Source organism: Danio rerio, chromosome 7, assembly GCF_049306965.1.
Source record: "Danio rerio strain Tuebingen ecotype United States chromosome 7, GRCz12tu, whole genome shotgun sequence".
In the NCBI taxonomy this organism is placed as follows: domain Eukaryota; kingdom Metazoa; phylum Chordata; class Actinopteri; order Cypriniformes; family Danionidae; genus Danio; species Danio rerio.
The window spans coordinates 34,696,557-34,720,937 of NC_133182.1; the positions used below are offsets into that span (position 1 = coordinate 34,696,557).

General features: G+C 33.9%; 1 protein-coding gene across 11 annotated transcripts in view; it reads left to right on the forward strand.

The window, feature by feature from the left end:
- Window positions 1-24,381, forward strand: part of fhod1 (formin homology 2 domain containing 1) — a 66,853-nt gene that overhangs the window by 34,354 nt on the left and 8,118 nt on the right. For 2 of the 11 annotated variants that reach the window (XM_021477910.3, XM_021477913.3), the window contains exons 8-22: window positions 390-484; window positions 569-712; window positions 1,827-2,019; window positions 2,792-2,963; window positions 6,170-6,274; window positions 8,047-8,139; window positions 8,744-8,767; window positions 10,824-10,868; window positions 13,288-13,424; window positions 16,083-16,175; window positions 17,746-18,686; window positions 19,846-20,001; window positions 20,216-20,398; window positions 21,822-21,941; window positions 24,025-24,186. In XM_021477910.3, coding sequence (XP_021333585.2) covers window positions 390-484; window positions 569-712; window positions 1,827-2,019; window positions 2,792-2,963; window positions 6,170-6,274; window positions 8,047-8,139; window positions 8,744-8,767; window positions 10,824-10,868; window positions 13,288-13,424; window positions 16,083-16,175; window positions 17,746-18,686; window positions 19,846-20,001; window positions 20,216-20,398; window positions 21,822-21,941; window positions 24,025-24,186 — 2,663 coding nt within the window. The remainder of the gene's footprint in view (window positions 1-389; window positions 485-568; window positions 713-1,826; window positions 2,020-2,791; window positions 2,964-6,169; window positions 6,275-8,046; window positions 8,140-8,743; window positions 8,768-10,823; window positions 10,869-13,287; window positions 13,425-16,082; window positions 16,176-17,745; window positions 18,687-19,845; window positions 20,002-20,215; window positions 20,399-21,821; window positions 21,942-24,024; window positions 24,187-24,381) is intronic. The other 9 variants (XM_021477911.3, XM_073908713.1, XM_073908711.1 and 6 more) reach the window with 6 other exon arrangements.

The window sequence follows — 24,381 nt, forward strand, 5'->3', positions numbered from 1 at the left end:
TTTGTGTGTTTTTTGTTTTAGAAAAGATAGCTTTAATATTACTATGAAACCATCTGCAGAAAATGTATGAAATTCTTTACTTATTTGATATTTGTTTATGTATTTATTTTTTTTAAACATTAAGAAATTCTCATTTGTGTTAACCAGCTAGTTAATGTTACCATTGAAAAACGTGCTGACCTGAATATGTTGCAATCAAAAAAGGAAAATGGTTTTGTTTGTTAGACCTACAATTAAATGGGAGATGCTGTAAATGTAGGAATAAAACATTTCTGGTCAGCTTGATTCTATCAAATGGTTCAAAACTTCAAAAAAATTAAGATTTTAATAAATGTTACAGTGGGCATGAATGCTTTTTAGAGAGCTCACATGTATTTTGTCTCTCTCAGGTGTGAAGCCCTGGACGATCCTTATAGACATTCTGTCTGCAAAGAATGGATCAGACACAGAGCTGCTCATCTACACAATGACCCTCATTAACAAGGTACTTTAACAATATACACAGACATGTTCTGCTACCAAAGCTGCCTCTTAGTGCCCTTGATAGAATTTTTTTCTGTCCTCTTAGACTCTGGCAGCACTTCCTGATCAGGACTCATTTTATGATGTGACAGACTGTTTGGAGCAGCTAGAAATGGAAAGCATCATCCAGAAACACATGACTAGCAGCGGCACTGAGGGTGACCTTAAACAGCAGTTCACTATTTATGAGGTAAACTCCCAAAACAACTCAACCACACCAGATGGTGGCTGCCAACCTTTCTTGGATATGTACGCCACCATTTAAAGTTGTTTTGGAATGCGTTTTCATGCTTTAAATGAGCTGTTCACTGTTTCTTTGCCTAAAAAAATTATCATTTTCATTTCTTAATTTCACTCCTACTGAAAAATTATTTTCATTAAAAACATAAAATGCCATTTTTTTTTACTTTTATAAAACTATAATAAATATTTTAGATACTTTAGAGTTTAGAAATTTGCTGTTGCAGAGTAACTTCTCGTGTAAATGTCAACAACATTTTGACTTTGCACTTCATAATCATTTAAATGTGTGGGGTCAGTAACAACTTTTAAATAGAGCAAGTGGTATTTTATTCAGCAATGATGCATACATTTTCTGAAGTGACAGTGAAGCAATTTATAATGTTACAAAATTTTTAATAAGCATTTTTCTTTTACCTAATCCAAGAATTCGGTTTACACAACATATTAAGCAGAACAGCTGATTTTAATGTTTTCACAATATACCTTTTTTTATAATGTTCCTATTTTAATATAATATTTTTTTGATTAACTTTTTTTATTAATGCATAGTAGTCAGAGAGGTACAGTATTAAATACAAAGAATCACAAGACATCAACTCTTCCAGTTCATTGAAAACAAACACACACACACACACGCGCACACACACATATATATATATATATATATATATATATATATATATATATATATATATATATATATATAATAATAACATTACAGATAAAAGTAAGACATTTGGAGCCTTACAGCAATATAGACAAATACATAAATGCAAATATGCAAAAGGTACAGCAGTAAAAAATAAAAAAAATAAATACATTCAAAAAAATGAAGGAAGAAATTAACATATAAACTTGCATATTTTCTTTGTGCTTTCCATTTATAACTAAGCCAGGGGCAGGGAAAATAGGTCAGCTATAGTTTTTATTTATTTATTTATTTATTAAATTTGAGAGGAAGGGTTAATATAGTATTTTTTTCATAAATGTACTCTTTCAAAATAATTTTTGATCAGCAGTGTAAAAAAATACTTTAATTTCTTTTGCATGTATTATTGCAGAAAGCCCTAAAGTGTGAAGATGGAGAGATGGATGAAACAGCACCAAATGTGCGTAAAGACAGAAGGAAACTGACACCCAGTGAGCAGGAGGGCAGGAAGAGCCGGCGATCGTCTTCTCACAATCTTTCAGATAGCTCCTTTCGACCAGCCTCCCCGACTGTTTCAGTCTCTTCTAACAGTCCAACCCCATCAGGTATCTTCAATTTACTCTTTAACTTTTCGTCCTTCTACTTCTGCTGTCCACTGTAAGTGTTTGGCTTGTTCCAAACAACCTTTGCCTGCACATCATACAGTATGTTTAAATGGACTAAAATATTCTGATACTAACACGATTAAAAATCATCCAAGAAAACAGACATTTAGATGTAGTCATACTCAAAATAAACAAATAAAATGTGTGGGTTTTTTATGTATCAAAGTTTTTAAATTGCATTGCTGAGGTGCAGCGTTTCATAAACATTTGCAAAGCTGACATTCACATTATTGTTGTGTCACAAGTAGGACTTTTAGTGGTATTTTGTGACAGAATACAAACACAGTGCTTAACAGTTTGATGACAAACAAAAGAGCATTATGGTTTTTGAGGAAGAATTTGTATTCAGTGACATCTTTTTTTGTGCAAATTACTAGACAAAAATAATTTTCAGCACTTGAATTTTTCATAAAATGTATCCATAATTTAGCATACCAAGGACAAACTGTGGATACAGTACATGACGTTCATCATAGAAGTTCAGATGGTGTCAAATTGGGATGTAATAATGATCTTTTTTTACTATAACATGTAAAACATGATCAGGAATATGTTATAAGCAACACCAGTAAACACCCTAATCACAATATTCTCTTATTGAGAATCATGTAAATAATTTGATTTCTGCTGTCCATGTAAACATAGCCATAGTTTCAGATCCTGTTTTAACAGATATAGCACTTGCTCTTAACTTGTACTGTTTGTGTTTCAGAGGTGACCCGCACAGCCTCTCCTCAGCTGTCAGACTCCTCAAGTTCTCCTGCTCCTGGCAGTCCTGTGTTGACCAGTCCCTCCTCAACCACCTCTGGCTCCCGAACTCCACCTCTGGCTCTGGTGACTAATGGAGCAGAGTCTGCTGCCGTCCCACAGCAACAACACAACCTGTGAGTATTAGCGGTGTTAAATAAATAATAAAACAGAGCAAAAATTAGTCAATATTAATTAAAGATTAAATTCCCCTGACCTCATGTGTTCGTTTATAATGCAATGCAATATTTGTCCACCTTGTGGCAGTATAGCCTAAGAAAATCAATCAGAAAATGACTTTTAATATTTAATTGAATAATTATTGTAAATAACTCATGTTCACACACACAACTGCAGCAGTGTTATTGAAGTCTTAATTATATACATGTACATGTTATTTGGCTTTTATTTGGTCTAGTATTTACATTTAATTTCATAATACAATTTATAATAATCTTTAATTAACAGTAACAACATTGACAGCCAAAAAACAATCACACACACACACACACACACGCACACACGCACACACACACGCACACACACATGCACACACGCACACTAGCCTTGTTATTTGACTGACAGTAGAGAATTTTACTGACCAAACCAAACATTCGTTCTAGATTTGTTTATGCTTGGGGCTTGCATGTGTGTTTCTCCTATGTGGTCAAGGGTGTGATGGAGGTAAACACACAGTCCTGCTCTTTGCTGTGTGACTTTTTTTATGCTCACATAAACCTGTTGCCCACAGACTACCTGTTGAGTCTTTTTTATGTGTTTTATAACTCATATTCATGAGTTGTTCATCATGATGAATGTCACATTCCTATCTACTGTTTCAAGCTTCAATATATCTGAAAATATACACATAATTGACAACCCTGTATTGATTACAGATTACGCATGAACACCTTAAGGATAAGTTATCCTTGCGCTGACACTCATCCACGACTTCACACAATACATAATCAAGGATCATATTGCATATTCGGTTTATTCTTCAGCAGGTTCATTGCGCTGTGGCGACCCCAGATTAATAAAGTCGAAGAAAAATGAATGAATAAATTTAATTTATTAAATTTTTAATACAAAACTATTTTTATTTACAATCCTTTAAATGATGCACCACGATCACATACTGACACTCAAGCCATCTGTCATTCTTATACATCATAAGTATTTGCATAAACTTGATTTTGCGTAGAAAATAAACTGTTTTTCTTATGCAGGCCAATTATGTAAGTTAGCACTATATAATTTGATTGACACTCAGATATATTGGTTACACAGACCCACACCACACATGAGTGAGCAGCGTTTCAATTTAGCTGCACACACTTGTAAATATTTAAAATGTTTAGGTTGTCAGGTGTTTGAGGGCACTGTAGATGAGGTATGTGAGAAGTTTTGGTTGGCTAAGTCACAGTGTGCCATTTCAAGTGTTGCCTTTGGCCAAGTGGAAATGTCTTATTGAGTCAACAGTTCATGCACATATATGTGGAAAGCGAATGTTTATTTGGGACGCTTTCTTCTCTGCGTAGAGCTGCAGGAATGTTTTGTGTGCTTGGACAGGATGTGTTCGGTCTGTAAGGTCCTGAACTGGGCATAGTTGTAGACTGCCTATCAGCTCTCTTGATCTGAGTACTCAAAATCTTCTGCTGGTTTTATGTGATATACTAAAGAAACAAGGCTAGTTTCAAGCACAGTCTAATTATTCCAATAACATGTCAAGATTTTAGACATTAATTTATATTGTTTAATGTTTTTAATGCCCATTTACATGTTTAGAAATGGATAAATAAATTGCTTAAATATATACAGTTGAAGTCAGAATTATTAGCCCACCTTGGATTTTTTTTTCTTTTTTAAATATTTCCCAAATGATGTGTAACAGAGCAAGGAAATTTTCACAGTATGTCTGATAATATTTTTTTCTTCTGGAGAAAGTCTTATTTGTTTGATTTCGGCTAGAATAAAACCAGTTATTCATTTATTAAAACTGTTTTAAGATCAGATTTAGTAGCCCTTTTAAGCTGTATATTTTTTAAGTTAACCTAATTAACCTAGTTAAGCCTTTAAATGTCACTTTAAGCTGTATAGAAGTGTCTTGAAAAACATCTAGTCAAATAATATTTACTGTCATCATGGCAAAGATAAAATAAATCAGTTATTAGAAATGTGTTATTAAAACTATGTGTTGTACAAATCTTCTCTTTGTTAAACAGAAATTGGGGAAAAACAGGGGGCTAATAATTCTTACTTCAACTGTATATCTAATCATGCATACATCCATGTAACATAAAAACAAAAATTCAGCAAGAGATGAAAATTTGATGTTAATAAATTTACTCTCAAACCTTACTAAATGAGATCTTTACTCTTCATTAGATCATCAAAGAGAATTTTTAGCTGAAACTTTGGTCCTTGGTAGTTCTTAAAATGTATGTCAATGACTATTAGTGTATTAAGAGTAAAAAACAACAACATAAACACCAGTGTAGCCTAATGATACAAGTTATTAGTGATACAAGCAAAACTGGGACTGGTTCAAGAAACATTTTTTTAAAACATTATTAGATTTAAGCACAAGTTGGACATAGTTCTGATTGTCTGTATTTTTGTTGTATAAATGTTGTGTATTCTTTTATATGTGTGTGTTTTTAACTCGTTGAAGTGCAGAGAGTCACCAAGAAACACAAAGGACAACAGTTTCAGCTAACAATCATCTTTAAAGGCATAGTTCACACGAAACTGAAAATTCAGTCATCATTTTCTCACCATCCACTTGTTCTAAAGCTGACTTTTACTTTAGTTGAACGCACAGTAAGATGTTTTGAAGGAAACTGAAAACCTGTACATATGCTATATCCATAGTATTTGTTTTTCCTGCTGTGGATGTTAATGGTTACAGGTTTTGATTTTTCTTAAAATATCTTTTTTTTTTATTTGAAAGCTTTGAAACCACTTAAGGATGAGCAAACAATGGTTACGTTTTTTATTTTTAGGTGAACTATCCCTTAATTGTTCTTCTGAAAAAGAAAAAACTACATCTTGCACAGGCGAGGTTGAGTAAATAGAGAGCAGATTTCCATTTCTGAGAGAATAATCCTTTTATCTGCAGTATAACATTTTCAATTTATATGTAGATTTTTGTCTCTTCTGATGCAGTGCTGCATATTTTCTCTATGTCTATGGGTGGTTGGTCCAATTTTTCTCTGGTTCTTGCTGATGTTTTGGTCCTGTCAACGTATTAACCCTCTGTTTGTCCATGTAACCACCATCACTCTTTCACCTGTTTCTGCTTTCCTATCTTCCCTCCCACGATTCTTTGGTCATTCACTAGGGGGCGCTCTTTTATGAGTCAATACATAGCTCACATGGGGATTTCTAGACGGCGGTTAAAAAAGGAGAGGTCAATAACAGAGGAAAACTCAAGCATCTTCAGCAGGTCTGTATCACCGTTTATTCATCTGCTTCTGCTTTAACTAACTAATTGTTTGATGTTTGTTGAACTTGATCTGAATGCTGATTGTTCTGAGCTTAAATAAACACCAAAAATGTTTTAGATCCAAATTTTTGGTCAGCAAGCTAGAGCAATTTCAACAAAATATTCATCTCATTTCTTATCAACTTTCCATAACATTTGCAAAATACCATATTACTCTCATATACTTGAAATAAGAGTTTTTTTGTATTAAATGGAGTTTACAAAAAAATAATTAAATGGGTGAGAATTCTTTACTCACCCTCCACTTGTTTTAATCCTGTTTCAGTTTCTTCTGTTAAACACAAAAAAGAGATAATAATGGAAACCACATAGTAATAAAAAAAATCTTTTTGACTTCAATTTTTAGTTGAATCAAAGGAACCTTTCTAGTCATCTCAACTAACATCAGTCAAACTGACTAAAACTTTTAGTTAAACTTTGTATAACAAAAGAAAAATTGTTGAAACCTGATTTACTTAATAAAATAAGTTAAAGCAACATAACAGTTTTTGTTGCTTTAACTTTGTCAATAAATTTAATTTACAGAAACTATTAACTTCCCTTTTTTATTAATATAATAATGGTCAATTAAAAATGACAATTACTATAAATATTAGTGTCAACTGTTTCTAACTTTTTCAGAATTACAGTATCTCCTTTTTTGTCAAGCAAAGAAAAAAGAAAGGAACTTAAAGTTTTGAAAGCACTCGAGGGTGACTAAACCATGAGTAATTTACTATCAACTAACTCCTAAATATCTGACAATAAAATAGAAACAATAAAGGTGATCTAGTGGCCACTTATACATACAAGAATACAGAAGCTGAATAAAATAACATTTCAGAATTACATAGAAGCACTGAGTAAATGGACACAGGAAGGTTTCATTTGAAAGAGTTATTGTGATCCCGAATGCTGTTTTTTTTTGTTTTTTTTTTTTAAGTAGAGCTGGAGAAGTTGTCGTTCACAGTTTTCTGTTCACTGCTGCCATGATGTCAGACTGTCTGCAAGATGATAAATAAAAGTGCTGACTACTGGAGCAGCAGAGTTCGCAGTGACCCAGTCGAGGAAGCAGCATTTATTACATTAGCAAACTGGTGTTACAGCTGCATTGTGCTCATAAAGTGATACTGATTTAATGAAAAAGAATGGAATTCATTATATAAAATGTTAATATTTTAATAATGAGAAGAAATTAATTTGTTCATTTGATATTAAATTGCAAAATCAAATGTTTATTTTTGTTAACTTATGATGATGCACCATCAACTAACATGAATGAGTGATGAACACAAAAAACGCACAATATGCATTAAAAAAATCAAGGGACAATAAAAACTTTTCAGTGTTGCAAATTTTTTTTCTCTTTTTTAAAAACATTACCAACATCCAAACTTTAAAACCAAAGTAAATGTAGAAAATTACAGTAACCAACATAAATAAAGGTTTTAAAGACAACAATGGTATTAAAAATAACAAATATAACCTAAATATAAAGTTAAATGTTCATAATAAGTAGCTATAGTAATATTGTACCTATAATAAAAGCTGTGTGCTTTCAAATCTTCACATTTTTGGATTAAATGAAGAGTTTATTTATTGGCATGCACATTTTTTTTTTTACCTTTGAGAGTGTGTGAGTCTAAATATGAATGTGTTTGGACCTGACTTACTGAAACTGCCCATATAATGCAATAGCTGTGACCTTGCACTGACTAACTGTGTCTCCGCAGAGCGTCTTTCTCAGAAACGGACTCTGCTCCGGAGACTCCAACTCAGACGACAGCAGATCAGCCCAGCCGGACAGTGGGAAAGAGAGTCTTCAAGTAAGTCATCAACTCTGATAGGAGGAAACAGGGGAGAAGGCAAAGGGAAAAGATGTGAGAGGAGGTGTAGAAATTGGAGGAGGGAATATTTTTGGGAAGGAGTTGAACTTCTTGAATGAGCTAAAGTGCCGCGAGCTGAAGTGAACTGCTAGAGCTGCGATTGAAACATTTCACAATTGGACTTAATTCATTGACTTTTGAATTATAGGGCCATAGGTAAGTCTTCACTTGCTGATGGCTCCAAAAATACTGCAATTAAGTGCTAACTGGCATGTTAATTATGAAAAAATCAGGAATCAATAGACTGAGGATTCATTTAGTTTTTTCTCTTCTAAAGCTTGATCTCAGGTGTGTTTCTTACTTTTATCTTCTTATACACAGAAATTCTTTATTCTCTGTGCGTAGTTCAGTGTATTATTTGCCTGTTTTTTTCTTCTTCTGCTTTTCCATCACCTGATTACCTTTCTTGTTTTCTCTCAATCTTCTTTTTTTAAATGTGTTCTTTCTCTTTTTCTCCTCATAATATTTGGCACGTCTCCTAATCTCTTTCTCGACTTCTGTGGCGCCCAACATTCCTGCGCTTTGCTTCTCTCTCCTTTTACAGACAGCAGCAGGCAGACAGTGTTTGGTGAGTAGCTGCAGTGTGGCCAAAGAATGTGGCTTTTGGAGGTGCTCGCACTTTAAATCATTATGATGCTTAGTCATTTTGGGGAGACAAAGTCATGGGGAGGCAGGCTTGGAGGAAACAACTTCTGGCTGGAAACCGTGGAATAAATTGGATCGATTTGTTATATCCGCTGAGGACTAATCCTCAAATATGTGTGCTAAAAAATTTAAGGGTTTAAGACTCACTTTTAATAGTAATACACATTTAGGTGTAAATGTTTGCATCCCTGTTTGGGTATTTATGTTATGCTATTCATTAACATGCAGAATATTTAGTTTAGAAGTGAAAGAGATGGTATTAAATGGACAATAATTCTTCTTTCCTATCTGGCTTATTCCTTTATTTTCATTGTTTATTCTGCTTTTTTTCATGGGAAAAGTTCTTTTTTTATTCAGTTGCTGCTTGATGACTCCTGCTTTTATCCCCATATTCATGAAAAAAAATAGATGTAGTTAAAATTCCAGATTTTTTTTCTTTCTTTTCAAAACTTGAAAAGCTTGAAAGTTTAGGATTTAAAGTTAAGCCTTAAAAGTAGTTTAAATGTGTTAAAGGTCGCTTTTTGAAACCAGAGTTCACATTTTTTTATTTCTAAAGGCATTTTATTAGCTCTATATCAACTCAAAAAATTGAAAGTTTAAAATGCCAGAATTTTTATAATATAACTTATAATAACTACACACTATGAATCATTTATTAAGCGTTAGCATATAGTGAATTTATTATTTAAGCATTAACTCTACATTAATAAACATTAGCAGTTTGTAACTGATTCTCGATTTATAAACGTGTATAATGTGCTTAATAATAGTGTTTTCGTAATTTGTGAGTGATTTATTTTTCATTGCTAAATTAGGTATTGCTTTATTTACAAACCAGTTGTATTTAAGAGTAGTCAATGGTTTTTTAAGATCATTCAGAATAAGTTAGTGAATGATTAATAAACTATTGACATCAACATTTATGTATCTTATTTTTCAGGCAATAGTAATGGTTACTATATATGTTAATAAATGCTTCAATAACTCATCTTCATGCAGTTTTGTGAACTAATCTAAAGCGAGTACTATTTATGCTTCATAAATTCCTTATGAATGACAATTAAAGGCTTAGTATTAAATAAACAATAATCTTTGCAATCCTATCAAAAAAAATAAAATGACTGTAAAATGACTGTAAAAATTGGATAAAACAACAATAAAATAATTTAACAATATATTATGATACAGCATTTCAATGTTATTTAGTGATGTTCAAACTGTACACTCATTTTATTTTAGATAAGTTTGCAAAGATTTATTTTTGATTTGATACAGATTCATTTGTGTATCTTCAAATGAATAGAAATGAATAAAGTCATTATTTTCTGTTTAATTTATAACTGAGCCTTTAATTGTCATTTACAAGGCATTTATAAAGCATAAATAGTCCTCACTTTAGATTAGATCATTACCTTATTTTTTTTTCTTATCAACTTTAAAAGCTTGGAGCGTTTAACCTTTTAACAGGCACCACCTGGTTGACCTTTTATCTATAGTTAATTATTATTATACATTTTCATAATGTTTATCAGAGTTGTCAGTATATTATTCAATCCAAGATGTGGGCCAAAAAAAAAAATTAATTAATAAAAAGAATAATTCAAAGTAGTGCACATTAAAAGTTTAAACATAATTAAAAATGTGTTAAAGTTAAGTTTGTTTTTGAAGCCAGAATGCACAGCTTTTATTTCTGAAGTCATTTTCTCTATATTCACTCAAAAAAATGACTTATGCTACTTGTTCAAACCACTTATTTAAAATAAGTCAAAACAACACAATTCTTCATGTTTGGGGGGACAACTTAATTGTTTCATGTTTAATCCACTTAAATTTGAGAAAATGATTAAATTAGCTTATCGATTTGTGGTGGGACAACATGAAGGAATTGTGTTGAACCAAGCATTTTGAAAGGGGTTTGTGTAGTGTAGCCAGTAGGATTGATATGAACAGTGTGTGTAAACTGGAGTGTTTCTCTTCAGTCCAGAGAGTGTGAATAGAGACTTGCCGGTTCTCAGGCATTATGCGTAAGTATACAGCAGCTCATTATGGTGACATGCTCTCTTTCTGCTTATACCAGCATGTGGCCGGGTGTTTGGGGTCTAATTCTGCGCTCAGAAACTGAGGCTGTGTGTGTTTGTGTGTGAACATTAACCTGTCATTTAACTTGAATTATTTTTCATTTCATGTAGTGCATAGGTCTCAATCTTGATTCCTGGAGGGCCACAGCTCTGCACAGTTTTTTTTTTTATCTAACTCTAATAAAAACACAGCTGATCCATCTAATCAAGGTGTTCAAAACTACAAGAGACTATTATGCAGGTTTGAGTTGGAGATGGTTGGAGATAAACTATGCAGAGCTGCGGTTCTCTAGGAGTTGAGTTCGAGACCATTGATATTGTGCAATTCTTGTAATATTAATGATTTATGTAAGGGCGCATTTTTATGTTGCAGTACCATGCATATTTTAACAACTATATAATTGTGTGCTTTGCTGCCTTGGTTATTGATATGTCAGTTTATTCTTTGCACACATGCCTCATTGTAACTCCTAAGTTTACTGAACTCAACTGTTGGATCACTATGGTGGAGAATTAAAGCTTGACTGAGTTAATCAAACTTGATCAGCTTGGTGGTTATCAAAACGAGAACTAATCATTCACGATTAATTTTATACTTTGATTTGTACTAGTTATATTTATGGCAGGGTGAATGGTGGGAAATAAAATGGTGGCTTGTGGTTTTGGGGTTCTAAATGGTGATGGTGGTGGTGGTGGTGTGCTTCGTCAGACACTGGATTGGATTTCTGTGGTGGGATTCAAGGGATGTCTAAATATGTAATTACTGTGTATTGTCATATTGCCTTTTTGTGTAAATGAACATTTTAATCTGTTCTATCTTTATATTATAACTTCTAATAGGTTAATTTTTAATGGTAGATTGATTTAAAACTGAGTCATAGTCTTTTGACTAAAATGGCATATTTTATTTGTCTAATTATTCTTGCTTTAATGTATCTTATATATTTAGTATAGATTTAAGTTTATCCAAATCTAGTGAGATTATTTAAATTGCTCTGTCTTTAAGGCATGGTTCACTCAAAACTGAATATTTATTCTTCATTTACTCACACTCAAATGGTTTTAAACTTGTAGGAATTTCTGTCTTGGGGCGACACGGTGGTGCAGTGGGTAGCACCATACCGTGACAGCATGAAGGCCGCTGGTTCGAGCTCCGGCTGCGTCAATTGGCATTTCTGTTTGGAGTTTGCAAGTTCTCCCCGTGTTCACGTGGGTTTTTTCTGGTTCCTCCGGTTTCCCCCACAGTCCAAAGGCGTGCGGTATAGGTGAATTGGGTAAACTAAATTGTCCGTAGTGTATGTTTGTGAATGGAAGTGTATGAGTGTTTCCCAGTGTCTGTAGCAGTGTTCCCATCTGCTGCATAAAACATATGCTGGATAAGATGGTGGTTCATTTGGCTGTGGCGACTCCAGATTAATAAAGGGACTAAGTCGAAAAGATAATGAATGAAGAAATGTCTGTCTTCTGTAGAATACAAAACAAGATATTCTAAAGAGTCTTTGCAAAAAGCAGCAAAGGAAATCTCTAGGAACTAAAAATACTATGGAAGTTGATAGCTAGTTTTTCCCAACATTCTTTATAATGTCATCCTTTGTGTTTAACAAAAGAAAAAAAACTCAAACCGTTTAAAGCATTTAAGTTTTTGGGTGAACTATGCCTTTAAGTTTATATTAATTAATCGATTCATAATTTAGGAAACAAAAAGATATTAGTGTTTAAACATACAATACAGAACTGTGAGATTTAACTTCTTTATCAAGAACATGTCAAGAACAAGAAACAAGAACATGTCACTTTAGCATAAGTAGGATCTGATGAATACATGAATACAATTTACCAGTACACATCTAATAATTTGTTTACTTGAAGGGAAAGTTCATCCAAAAATTCTGTCATCGTTTACTTGCCCTTGTTTTAAACATTTGGGTTTCTTTCTTCTGTTGAACACAAAAGAAGATACTTTGAAAAATGTTGGGAACCTGTAACCATTGACTACTATAGTAGTAAATAGTAAATTTACATTTTGAAGTGAACCATCCCTTTAAACCAAAATGGGTATTTTGACAGTTTTGTCTCATTCAAATCAAAGCTTGATAGCTCAGTTCCTAAAAAATCCTAATTGTCTTTATTGTATTGAATGACAGAGGAATCCGGAGAGACCAAAATTGCTCCAGAAATCCAGAAAGCTTAAATTTAGTACTGCCTTTGTGATTTATTGACCTACTTTACAGTATCCTGCACCCACTCATTTGAGAGCAGGTCTACAGTTTATAACGTATCTTCAGAATCAAACACTTTTCTTTATCACCCAAAACCCTCCATTTTCAGCTCAGTAAATGAGTGCTTCTCCTCCGGTGCTTTACAGAGACACGTTCTTGCGTTCTCTGGCTGTATCCGAGTGGGAGAAAACGAAGAAGTCGTCCGCCTTACAAGAGAAACCGAGTGAGAGTGAAGCACCCACTGAGACTGAGGAGCAGATCTCCCTCTCCACCACCACAACAGGTGATCCAACCCTGACCTTCTGTTCCTCACAGTGTCACACAGTTATGCTCGCCTCTAAAGTATGCGCCCATTTCGTCCTTTTGAACCTGCAGCACTCCAACTCTTTTGTCCTGTTACACTTTTTCTCATCCACAGCTTGCTCTACCGTCAAAGTCCCAGTCATTATCCTAACATCTTAATCTCTCTGCTTTCCCCTGATCAGTGAAGCTTTACTAAAACCCAAATGCATGTGTGAGTGTGAGAGACTGTTTTGTGGTCATCTATTGGTCTGTTTGTGTGTGTTCACTGTCATGAGGAATTACAAGCTTGTCTACACTCTTTATGTCAACTCCTTCAATACTGTTAATTGCCAAGTCCAGCTAAGCCTGGAATGCACTCTGATTGGTCTAGAGCAAGTCTGTCACGATTATGTAATGAATCCTGCTGAGATTTGTAACTTTTAGAAGAACTCCGACTGCGACAGCTCTGACTGCTTATTGGAACTGCACACTTTTAATTACACTTGTGTCATCCGGTGCATGTCAGGCATAGATAGGAAGTGGCCCAGCTTGATTGATCGCTGGAAGGTTGAAATGATCTTTTTGTGTTTATCTGCTGGAATCATGGTGGTGAAAGTTGCTAATTAAGTGTGAGATGATTGGTTGTTATGGCAGGAATAATTATAGTTGGACACATGCAGGCTGACACAAACCACTAGTCTACGTCTCTGACCCTTCCATTTCCACTTTCACTTTTTTTTTTGTTTATCCACTTCAAATAAAATATTGTATGTAGGTTATTGTTTTACCCAGTAGATTTATTAGCTCAGCTGTTGTTCATAAATAGTCCTTATTTACAACGGTATGGAACACAAACTTACTGTCACATTATTTAGATGTATTACTACAATACTAAAACAATAAGCTATATTGTAGGGCTGATGTGTGATTTAATACAAAAATAATTAATGGATCCTAAAAAATGACCACGTGATCAAACCAGGTTAAGGGCATAGTAAAAATTCTTTAATCAAATATAAACATTTTCTCAAAATTGACTCGTACTCAAGTGATTCTGAAGTAAACTTCTGTTAGACACAAAACAAGATATTCTGAAAAATGTTGTGGGGAAAGCAGCGATTGACATCAGTAGCAGGAACAAACAAATACTATGGAATAAAAAAATACTATGGTCAATGGCTAATTTTTTCAACATTCTTTAGTATATCTTCTCTTGCCTTAACCGGACGAAAGAAATTCAAACAGGTAGTAAATGATGAAAGAATTGTCATTTTTGTGTGAAGTTTCACTTTAAGAAAGTAACAAGTGCACACAGAAGTGACTCCACTGTTTTTTATTACCCTAATTGTTTTTGATGTTTTCAGGTTAATAAAACTATACCAGTGGTGGATATATTTTGTATTTGGACTTTCAGCAGTGGAATTTAACCACACTGAACTAAACTAAACTGAACTTCAACTCTGAAATCTGGACTTCACTAGAACTTCTATGTTAAGTTGTTTTGACACAATCTACATTGTAAAAGCGCTATAGAACTAGAGATGAATTGAATTAAATATTTATTTTATCTTTTGTTTGTTTGTTTGTTTGTTTGTTTGTGTGTGTACTTCATTTATTCATTTTCTTTTAGGCTTGTGCAAAATAATCTTATGTCAAAAGGAAAAACAAGATTATTTTGCTTACCCCATTGGCAGATTATTTTGCTTGTTTTAAGAAAAAACTCACTTAATATTGGCATATTATTGCTGAAAACAAGACAATATGTTTTGCTTGCCTAGAAAATTCTTTTTGATTTAAGAATTGTGAGATATTTAGACAAGAAACAAGACAAAAAATCTAAGTAAGAAAAGCATTTTTTGCAGTGTATTAATAATGATTGGCGAGTTGAGCTTGTTCAATATATTATTTTATTATTGTTTAGATATTCTAATGAATCATGAGACCATATTGTTCAAAAGAAACTCTAGACCCAGTTGATCTCTGTTACCCTGATGAAGGCAAGTGTTTGCCGAAAATTGTAGGCACAGTTTTAAGGAATAGTCTTATTAAAAAAGGCTTTGTAATATTTTTTTCTACATTTTTCTAATGCCTCAGATTTTTTTCATTTGTGCTGTTTAAATCTTTAAAGTTGTAGCAATGCTTTTCTTTTCTAAAAAAAAAAAACTTTTTTTAAGTATTATATCACATATTGAATATTACATTATTTTGCACATTATCACACATCACATTTTTTTCTTCAATACATCACAGCCCCCGTGTATTGTGTGTCTACAGTATGTGTTTACTGTATGATTTATTTATTGATGTTATACAACATTTTTCACAAAAATATCTGTTCTCATCATTATTGAAAAGGTTTAAACCAGATTTCACTGAAAAAGATTGAACTAGAGACTATAATGTGTCTTCTGGATGTTTTTAGATATATTATATGCTTTGAGGTGCCACGCATAATATGAACTCTAAATGTGGTTTCGTTTTTGAAACATGGTGGGGACAGCAGTGATATATTTTGGTTCGCATATTTGCCTTCAGGTTTGAATTTTCAGTTATGTATGTATTAGGCACTGCTAGATCTTTCTTTGTGACACTTGTTTCTTTTTACCCCCCCCCCCCCCCCCCCCCCCCCTTTTAAATTTTCCCATTGTTTGTCTTGCAGAATCTATTAGTGGTCAGGAGTCTCAAGGGGAGAACGTGAGCAGGCACACCCTGGAGCAGCCAGAGGACACGACGACAGCCCACAATGAAGCAGGCAAGAGATTTAATTCCAACACCATCAGCACACTCAAAATAATTAGTTTTTTGTCTTGTTTCTAGTCCAAATATCTAAAAAATATGAAATCAAGTAAAAAATATTGACTTTAATTTTAGAAATACTAATTCAATATTTAGTTTTTTTTCCATAAAACTATCTGAATAATCATATATTATTTCCAATTAAAGATTATTTTGCTTACCTTAATGGCTAATTATTTTGCTTGTTTTAATTAAAAACTTAATTTTGACTTATTATTTCTGAAAACAACACAATTGGTATTGCTCGTCTAGAAAATAGTTCTTTATTTAAGATTTCTTTTTAAGATATTTGGACATTGCTTGAACATACTGTTAAACATCTACATTTCTAATTCACAGTTCTGCTTTGCCAGTAACTCAATTTCAAGTAACTAGTCAAAAGAGACATGGCTTTTTGTGCAAAGTTATTGTAATAAACAGCCTTTCTTTTACTCCACTTGCCATCTATTGACCTGTGGGTTTCTTTATCCAGCTTTCAGCTCAGTGTAAATCTCACACGCAGAGCAATAGTCAAGCATTTCTGTGTCAGGGAGGGCTTCTTTGGGAGGTCAACAGCTTTATTTCCAGCAGAAATATTTAAAGTGGAACTATTTGAGTGATTCTATCTCTTCCTCTAGTGGCCTCGTTGTAAATGACACAGCCACTAACAGGCTCGCCGTCCCGAGAGTGTAAATTAGCTGCAAAAGAGGGCAGAGATGTAAACTGTTTAAATTTGTAGAAGGGGATCTCCCCTTTCTAGTTTCCGTTTTGGCTTATTGAGGGGTTTAGGCAGTTAACACTAGATGATACCATGCTGTTAAAGCTGGGAGCAGCTACTGCTGGTGGTCTGCACTGGGCTTTCTAAAACTAAAGGATAGTAACATGCAGAAACTATTTAATCTGTGCTTGCAATGACTACTTTGAAGGTACTGTAGGATGTTTCTTTTTGGATGAAGTTACTATATGTTGATCACCATGGATCTGTTAAATTATTGTTTGTGGCACATTGTTTGATAGTCTAATCATTTTGATTAATGTTACTATATTTAAGCAGTTAAATATTTTCTTGTTATGATCATTACCTGACAAATCTTATCTTTATTTTTTATTTTTCTGTTAATTATTAATTATATATGATTCTGTGTAAATAGATAGTGTGTTAAAGGCATTAATTGTAAATACTTAATAAGAATTTACATATTATCCCATAATAATGTACAGTGTGATCAATGGACAATGGCCAATAGTACTTCATACAAACCTGCCCATTCCTGCCTTCAGGCTTATTTTCTATCTTAATATGATGTTAACTTAAAATAATTTTACAAATGTGAAGGAAAAAAGTATTTATTAATTTTATTTTATTTATTTATTTTAAAGGTTTTATTATTACTAACTCTTAATATTTGTTGTATTTATTTGATTGACTAATTTTAGGATGAATAAAATTACAAATATCAAAAATGTCATATTCGCATTTAACAAATATGATGATGATGTACATTGTTTTCACTGCAGCACTGAATGTTATATTGTGATTCCTCTAGAGGGTGGTTTGCAACACCAGGGCAGCACAGCGGAGCAACACAGCACCCTCTCTGATGACCAGAGGTTCGTGATGGACATGCTCTACTCCAAAAGCAACACCAGTTCCGGAGCTCTAGAAAGTCCCAGTCTGGAAAGTGCACTTGAGGGCCATGGGATCAGAAGCATGGCAGTTCGGCTCTCCAGACTGCAGTCTTCGTCTTCTCAGCCCACAGAGGACCCCTCCCGGCGGGCAGAGCTGGAGAGTCTAGGTGGCACAGCTGATGCTGCTCGTGCCAGATTAGCAGAGGAACAGAAGCTGAAGAAGCTGCGTCCACAGTACAGTATTGAAGCCGAAACGCATTCACAGAGTCTGGAGAAGACCTTGATGACACCACTGTCCAGAGGGAGTCAGGATGCCTGGGATAAACTGCAGCCCAGCTCCAGACCTCTGCGGATTAAAGATCTTGATTTCTCAGATCTGATGGAGGAGGAGGATATTGATGTGCTGGATATAGACACTTTTGATACTGGCCTGTCTAATGTTATACCTCCACCTCCTCCTCCAGTGCCAGGACTGGGTTCTGCTCCTCCTCCTCCACCACCACCTCCTCCCCCTGGACCTGCTGGTCTGTTTTCACCACCTCCACCTCCTCCTCCTCCTCCACCTGGATTTGCTGGTTTGGCTTCACCTCCTCCTCCACCTCCTCCTCCTGGAGGTTTGAGTATTCCTCCACCTCCCGGACTCTTTACCACGTCCCCGTCACAGGGTTTGGATCCTGCTTTTGTGAAGAAACGTAAAACAGTAAAGTTGTTCTGGAAGGAACTGAAGCAGTCTGACAGCCCCAGAAAGTGCAAGTTTGGGAGGGGAACAGTGTGGGCTTCACTTGATAAAGTGGATGTCGATACAGCCAAGCTGGAGCACCTTTTTGAGTCCAAAGGAAAGGATCTTCCAGTAGCAAAGGTGCAATGAGCAAAAACTCTTTTGGTATAACTCTATTTTGTAATAATCTTATAGAATATATATATATATATATATATATATATATATATATATATATATAATGTATGTATATATATGTATATATGTATGTATATATATGTGTGTGTGTGTGTGTGTATACATATATATATATATATATAGTGATAGTACACCGTTTATGTGTCATATACAGTCATGTAAAACAATTATGACATCCTATGAAATTTTAATGTTTCCATATTAGGACATAAAACATATTTTTGGCAGGTATTTACTAAATATTTAAAAAATAAAACCTCAGATGACCAGAATGTGAGTGAGCGAGCGAACACAATGCCCATACAGCTAAACCCAAAATTAGGTCATGTAACAATACACAAAGGAAAGACAACAATCAAGGTGTTGCAATAGTCCATTCTAAGCCCAGACCTCATTCTGACTAAAATGCTGTGACGAAAGCTGTGGAAAAAAATCCAAAATGATCTTTTATGTGTTTTTAATGTTATAAAACTTGCAATTTTGAATTTTAAAAGATCATGGTATAAATATTTAAAAGGACAGTTAGTGTTTTTGAGCTGCGCTGTGATTCTTAATGATGTTTTTAAAAGTCATTGAATTATTCTTGTTCTAAATATGTCTGACAAGATTTTTTAATATGTAAGCTATTGTTACATGGAATGATGTCTTAGTGTAAAAATCTGTAAATCAGAATGAAAATGTATAATAGTTAATATTTTTTGCTAAAAAAAACTATTAATCAATATACACTGCACTGCAATTGCCTCCTAAAACAAGAAAAAAATTCTATTCCACTTTTACTGTTTTGATGCTTGAAAACCCTTTGTGTATTTGACCCTCAGTAATAAAACTAATACACATAAACTCTATATAAAGTTTTAAATGAAGCATTAAATAATGGGACACACAAATGCCAAACTGGTAAACTTGTTTATGAATAATCTACTCAGACGGTCTAAAAAATTACTATATTTACTATTTGTCTCTGACATTTAAGTCATTTGATTAATCAGGGGTCACTGTGGGGATGACTACTATTGAATGCAGGTTTTTGTATGGCCTGCACTTGCTATAAAGTATTTAGCTTTGTTCATTTAAGTATTCTTTATTGTTTTTCCTACAGAAAGGTGCTGAGGTGAAGAAAGCAGCAATTTCAGTGCTTGATCCTAAGAGAAGCAATGCCATCAACATCGGCATGACTGTATTACCTGCTATACATGTGATCAAAAGTGCCATCCTCACCTTTGACGAGTTTGCCATCAGTAAAGAAGGCATCGAGGTAATGTAGCACTTTTACCCACAGGGGGCAGTAGTGGCTCACTTAATATTTGTTTTTGCATTCTGTACATTACATTTCTCTATTGTCAATAAATAATTTATTTTTGGCCTTAAACTTCACACAAATATATATGTACATTTTTAATTGACATGTTTTTGTGATTCATTTAGGAAATCTAATATGGAATAGTTTTTGCTTCCTTCTGTATCTGTAGAAAATCCTAACCATGACACCAACAGAGGAAGAGAAACAGAAGATTCAGGAGGCTCAGCTGGCCAATCCGGATGTACCGCTGGGCACTGCAGAGCAGTTCCTGCTCACACTCTCCTCTATCAGCGGCCTAACAGCCAGATTACAGCTCTGGGCCTTTAAACTCAACTATGAGACCCTTGAGAAGGTCAGTGCACTGGAATAAGTCCTATTTTAATAATGAAAATTATATTAAAAACAGTTTTCTTCATTAGTATTGTCATCTTATTTATACAAGTTGTGTTAGTAAGTTATGTTGCACCATGTTAAGTTGACCATTTGGAATTTCATATACAATACTGTTAAGAAGTTTGGATATTTTTGGATTTCACTTTTTAAATACCTCAAGTTAGCTCCGTCTCACTGCAGTTTTTAATAATCTTACAAAATTGTTGAAAATCAGACTTCACAAACATAACTTTCATGTCACACTGTAAGATTTCAGTTGTCATAAAGTCAGACTGAATGACAATAAAGACGTGCCAAACGCAAGAATACGCGCAAGAAAACTCACTCAGAGTTTGATGTCCTCAATCTGTGACACCTTCACTATAATACCTCATGGCAAGTATAAACAAACTCTAGTGGTCATTTTTCTCACAGCATGTCTCAATATTAAACTAAAAAAAGACTGTTTTGACATTTCACACACTAGTTGAGCTGATTGCATTATCAGATTCTGCTCTCCTATTGGTTTGATGGGCGTCATGACGGAAGTTGAAGTCTTCTGACACTGCCAGAATTTCATCGAAGGGAAGATTTGATCACAATGGCCAGTGAGCGGCTGTCAGTGAACATGTCAAACCAACAATCAAAGATCACAGATTTGGCCTAGGATTTCAGCAATATTTTAGGATTTCACAAATTTGACAACCAAAATGTTTTAAAACAACCAAATCATTGCTGAAATCACACAGCGTGAGCAGGGCTTTAAGCAAAAGTTTGAGGAATCCAATATACAAAAAAAGTAGTATTTCATCTTAAGGTAAATTAAAATATTTCTGTTATATGAAAATGTTTTCATTTAAAGTAAAAGTTATCTTTTTAAATATATTTAAATGTATTCATTTCTGTAATGCTAACTTTTTTCAATGTTTTCAACATTTTTTCAATTAATCTGGTTGTACCCACTCTTAGATCTAACTAGTTCAGCTGCATTAGAAACGATTGTTCAGTGTTGATATACATGAATTATGTTGATGTAAATGTCTATACACTTACTAATCATTTAATTAGATTACCTACAAAAAATCTATTTTAGTATGACTAATAAATATCTGTTGAACTGATATCTTGCTTTATATTGCTTGTTGTGTCAGTGAGCTAGAGCAGTATGTCCATATTTAAATATCTTTCTGTCCATTTTCAGATTTACACACAGTCATATTTTGTTTTAGTATTGCATTCTGGCTAATCTGGCTGAACTGAAAAAGGAAAAATTGTATGCTTACACTCGGTTCTGTCAACCTTGATTGTTAATAACTTTAGTGTGCTTCCAGCAAGGTTTTAATGTACTATTCTTTATCCCTCTGTGTCCTCCTTCTCCTGTTCCTTACCCATGAATGTTGCAGGAGATTGCAGAGCCTCTTTTTGACCTGAAGCAGGGCATGGAACAACTCGCCAAGAACAAAACCTTCAAACGTATCCTAGCAACACTACTGGCCATTGGCAACTTCCTAAACAGCTCAAGGGTAAGTGCTTCACCTCTTCTGCAGAGGTACTGTAGATACAGTCTGACAGACACATGCCATTATCCAAAGCAGGTCTACAGTATGTGGATGCTTTAATCTGTTGTTGTGGCCGGTGGAAGATTAAATATGATTAAGACCCAGCATGGCACATTTTCTCTGTTGTAGAATGTTTATGACCTCTTGACCTGGAAGATACTGATCACTATCATTTGTAGAACATTTGTGTTGTTTTGAACCACAACCGACACACTTATTTTCAAATTTAACGTGATGGTTTACTGAAAAATGAAAATGTACTGTTACTGCAATTTACTCAGCCTCAGACCATCTGAGATATAGATGGCTTTTTGCTTCAGTGGAACATTAAAGGTTTTTTTTTTTAAAGCTAAAACCATGGTCCTTGGAGATTTATTACATGCCATTAAAAGTCAATGAGCACTGGTACTTTAAGACAAAAGCATACAGGCAAAAATGTATTTAAAAAATAATAAATAATCTTAGCTCTTAGACTTTACATTGAGGTTTTACAATAGATGAACACTGTCAGAAAACTTTATCTCTAAGATTCACTTTATAAGACCTTATAGTAATTTTTTAGGAGCCACAAATATTCATTTTGTTTGGCCTTTATATTTTTTTATATGTTTTGTGGCAATAAGATTATAACTGTACTGTGTGTTAGCACAGTGGCCATGTTCATCAATGTAAAAACAAAAAAACAACATTAACATTATAGCTGACACTGTAAAAGCTCATTTCCAGCCACTAGACTTTTCTGACAGGGTATTCGAGTGTCATCGAGTGTCAGAATGTTGTGGGATTGCTGTTCAGGAGTAATGATTGTGGATTATAAATAGAGAAACTTAGTGGTTTTTATTTTAATGTGTTTTTAAAGCCTGACGGTAGTTTGACGGTTGTTTGTTCTAAAAATACAAAATAATGACAAAAAAAAATACTAATTTGTTGATGAAATTTTCTTACCCCTTGGTTTAAAGTGTGGTCCTAAAATATCTCTTTCGAAGGGATGTATACCCCTTCCTCTTAGCCTTAAGCCTTCAAGCTAAAGAGAATTGGGACACCCTTACCCCTTCATGGGAACGTGCAAAACGAGAGGTTGGGGTAAGGGCTAAGGGGTAGCCATTGACTTGCATTTTATAAATCACAAAGGAACATAGTTTAAGCTGAATTTTTTGGGATGTAAGAGGAAAATCCTAAGTAACTTTTTTTATTGTATTTTTCCCTGTTCTCTGAAAATTCATAGTTTTTCCATTTAATCTAATTGTTTGTGCTATAAGATCTGATTTGGATGATTTTTTATTCTTATTTTTCTGATATGTGATGAATTCATTTATTTATATATGTATGCACATTGTGTGCTCAGCATATATAAGTACACCCCTCACAAATCTTTTAAATTCATATTTTTAATAGGAAGCTTTACAATATTATATTTGTGCATGTACATTAGATTAGTCAGTACTGAAGCCAAATCTGGAGCTAATCTAACAAAATAACTTTCAATAACAATCCAAAAATGAGTACATCCAAATTTATGTGTTAAATGAAAAAATATTAAATGCAAATTAAAAAAGAGGAAAAAAACAAGAGAAACAAAAAAATATATATAAACATTTAGTTGGTTGTATTTTTTGTGCAATACTTTGCCTGAATTTTAATAATGTATTATCTTTAAATTTCTGAATATATTTGGTGACTAAAATATTATTTTAATAAATATATCTGTTAAATAAATCTGTTTTGTTTAAATGCACAAAAATGCATTGCCTGTATACAATCAGAAATGAATAAATAAATTCATTTTCAAGATGGGGTGTACTCAGTATATATAATAAACGAGGTCTTTACAGCACTACCTCTTCTTCTGTCTTGATGTCTGTTACAGTGGCATGTAAAAAACTGACTGTTAATTACCGTTAAGGAAATGTCCTTTAATTTGTGCCATGCTTTGTTCTGTAATAAACAATTTGAATACACTATTTGTTTATAATTTAGTGAGAAAGACATAGTAGTTCATAGAACATCACATGGTGATTTTAATTGCCGTTTCTCATCTGTATCGCAGGCGAAGGGCTTTGAGCTCGGTTATCTGGAGAAGGTGACCGAGGTGAAGGACACTGTGCACAGACAGTCTCTGCTTCATCATACCTGCAATTTTGTGGTGGAAAATTACCCAGATACGACTGACCTTTACTCTGAGATCCCTGCCATCACACGCTCTGCTAAAGTAGGTGACTCTCTATGTGCAGTGTCTTTGTTCTGTTTGTTTCATACCTTTTAAAAGTAACATTAATTATTAAGTGGTGCAGGGGTTTTCATGCTATCCATCTTGTAGGCTTTTATAGCAGCTGCTCTGTTTCTGTAGCACATCTTGTAAAGGTTGGCATTATAACTCGGGAAGGAACTGCTGTGTTCATGGGTT